The 2,490-nt window shown below is 39.2% G+C and overlaps 1 protein-coding gene across 1 annotated transcript; it reads right to left on the bottom strand.

The window, feature by feature from the left end:
• Positions 1-512: 512 nt before the first annotated feature.
• On the bottom strand, positions 513-2,109 carry LOC141646352 (uncharacterized). The gene is made up of 2 exons (XM_074454265.1): positions 998-2,109; positions 513-695 (listed from the first exon to the last, which is right to left on the bottom strand). The coding sequence occupies exons 1-2, from the start codon at positions 2,010-2,012 to the stop codon at positions 595-597; spliced, it is 1,116 nt and encodes a 371-aa protein (XP_074310366.1). The 5' UTR covers positions 2,013-2,109; the 3' UTR covers positions 513-594.
• Positions 2,110-2,490: the final 381 nt, after the last annotated feature.

Below are 2,490 nucleotides of genomic sequence, written 5' to 3' on the forward strand. Positions count from 1 at the left end.
TAGTAAGGGCTGTAATGTGTACTACCAATCTACCAATGATACACGCATATTTCTATGCTGAAATGTAGCGCTTAACATTTAAATACGGTAATTAATTGTCCCTGTCTTACTTGCATTAAATATGTTAATTAAATGCCTAATTATATCACAATAATTAGCGTTGCTTGGTGGTTAATCCATGTGGACTATGGGGAAGGAGTCAGCGGTTTGACTCATAGTAGCATCATTTTTAATTGCAAAAGCTTTTTTTTTTTTTTTAATAAGGGAAGAAGTCGCTGGGCCCCTAAGCGACTTGGGCTAAGATCAAGGATCCTTAATAGCAATTGTATTTTCATGCCAACTAAGATATAGTCGCTTAGCGGGAAAGCGACTTGAATACTACTCTAACTTCGGGTATGACGTGGACCCATTTTGGGTAATAACTTTCAACAAAACCTCATTTTGATAATTTCTTTGAATTTAAGCCCTGTTTTTGAAAAAAATTCCTAAATATGCCGCAACTAAAAAAGAAGTAAGCTAACAAAATTAATTTAAAGAAACAGAATTTGTCCAACAAACATACCCCAGCTTGGCGAGCAAGACTACGCTTATATCTCAAATACGATGAGTGCCAACATAAATGCCCAAAAGGCCAGGTTGCTCTGCTTCACCACAACTATCTTCCTTTGATGGATTATGTGCATCTTCCAAATTCGCTGTCATAAAAACCCGTTTTTTTTAGGATCATTAATATTACCTCGGACGTTAATGTACAACTGAACTGGCCATGATATAAACCAGGGATGTCAATTTCAACCGAGCCTTCCCAACTAACCATCCACGTACCCAATTCTAAAATGGATCAACATCCGAAATAAACGGGTGAAGTTGAGTCCATATAGACTACTGGACCACCACCAACAACAACATTATTGTAGTGCCTCAAGAACTCCCGCCAATCAAGGGCAAGGTTGTGACGAAAGATAAAGTAAATTAATAGGAAGTACATACAACATACCTATGGGGACGTAATTAATAACACATGCCTTACAATCAAGGGCAAGGTTGTGATGAGAGATAAAGATGATGTGAATCTGTCCACAAGTTTTACGCAAAACACGGAATTTGGCAAATACTAGATGAGTTATGTCGGGCAGGTTAAACTCCGGGTAGTAGACAGCGAGGCAGAAGGTACCAGGTGGGGACAGAGGAATTATAGCATCGTACTTTAGGTAAAGGAGATTAGAGGGGAAATCAGCGGAAATGATAATGTCGTTTATTTCTGAACCGTTTTGCAAGTCAAAAGCATGGAAGTAGCCCCGGGAATGGAATAGAATCATATCATCAAAAACGCCAACCACGCGACTCCAGCCAATAAAAAAGAGAAAATCCCATCTGGGTATACGATCAGGATAGTAAGCGTAAAGGGAGTTAATGGTAAGGAAATGGACAAGGATGCGGTCATTCTTCGAATCAACAACAACTGGAGTACTGACATTATTGGGCTTCGGACAATGGATAACATTGGCCTCTGGTGGTGGTAGAGGACGACATGGTACGATACGCCAGCTGTCATGTCGTTGAAGTGGAAGGCATAGTTTCTCCCCATAAAACTGCCAACTGTCGTCACTCAAAATTTCCTCAAAATTACCTCCGAATACAAAGAGATTACCTTTGAAGGTAACACCAGGGACAGTGAGTAAGGGAGTTATACATTCGGGGAGTTGCATCCATTCAGGATCATCGCTGGCAAGATCAATATATGAAACGCGTGAATGTTTGGGATGCTTATCCTTAACATATTCGGGATAGTCTTCTTTGGCGCCGCCAAGTATGTAGATGATATCACCTGAAATCGCCATGGAAGTAAGCTCGTCGTCGAAATACAGCTTACGTCCTCGGCATTTTGATATCTTCCCTGTATCTAAATTAACCCGATATAGTTCACCATAAAGACATCCTTCTTTCCCCTCCGGTAGATCCTCTGAACACACAGCATGCACCACTATGTCCGTCGAACCACGATTTGACATTTCCGTAAATTCCACTCTTTGCAAAGGGTTTAGGCTGCGCTTTAGGGGAGGGATAAAGGAGGTAGTGAGGCAGGTTTGCGTATATAACAACTGATTTTCGAATATTGGGGTGAGAATGAAAGTTATTCTCCTTTTAGGTTTGGTTTCCAGTTAATTCTCCTATTTTCGAGGACGAGAATCGAACCACAAACTTTATAGTTGGAAGAAAATAACTCTTACCACTTAATTTAACTCTTGTTTTCTAATCAAGAAAATATTGTATGATACCGTGCGCATGAGATCTATACTAGTTAATTTAATTAAGAAAATATACACGAATTATTACAATCAATGTTGTATGATACTCTCTCCGTTCGGTCATTTGTTTATCTTTTTCATTTTGGATTTCTCAGTCAATTGTTTACTTTTCTATTTTATGAATGTTTTTTTATAGACAATTTGATCCTCTACACCCAATTTGGTGCAGAAGGCATTCAAT

The sequence above is a fragment of the Silene latifolia genome, chromosome 3 (genome assembly GCF_048544455.1).
Source record: "Silene latifolia isolate original U9 population chromosome 3, ASM4854445v1, whole genome shotgun sequence".
In the NCBI taxonomy this organism is placed as follows: Eukaryota; Viridiplantae; Streptophyta; class Magnoliopsida; order Caryophyllales; family Caryophyllaceae; genus Silene; species Silene latifolia.

Bases quoted from the DNA above. Each gene is read 5' to 3' on its own strand.
- LOC141646352 (XM_074454265.1), bottom strand. From the start codon at position 2,012: ATGTCAAATCGTGGTTCGACGGACATAGTGGTGCATGCTGTGTGTTCA. The intron at 696-997 runs GTATGTTGTATG...TTTTTATGACAG, and splicing joins TATTAATTACGTCCCCATAG to CGAATTTGGAAGATGCACAT.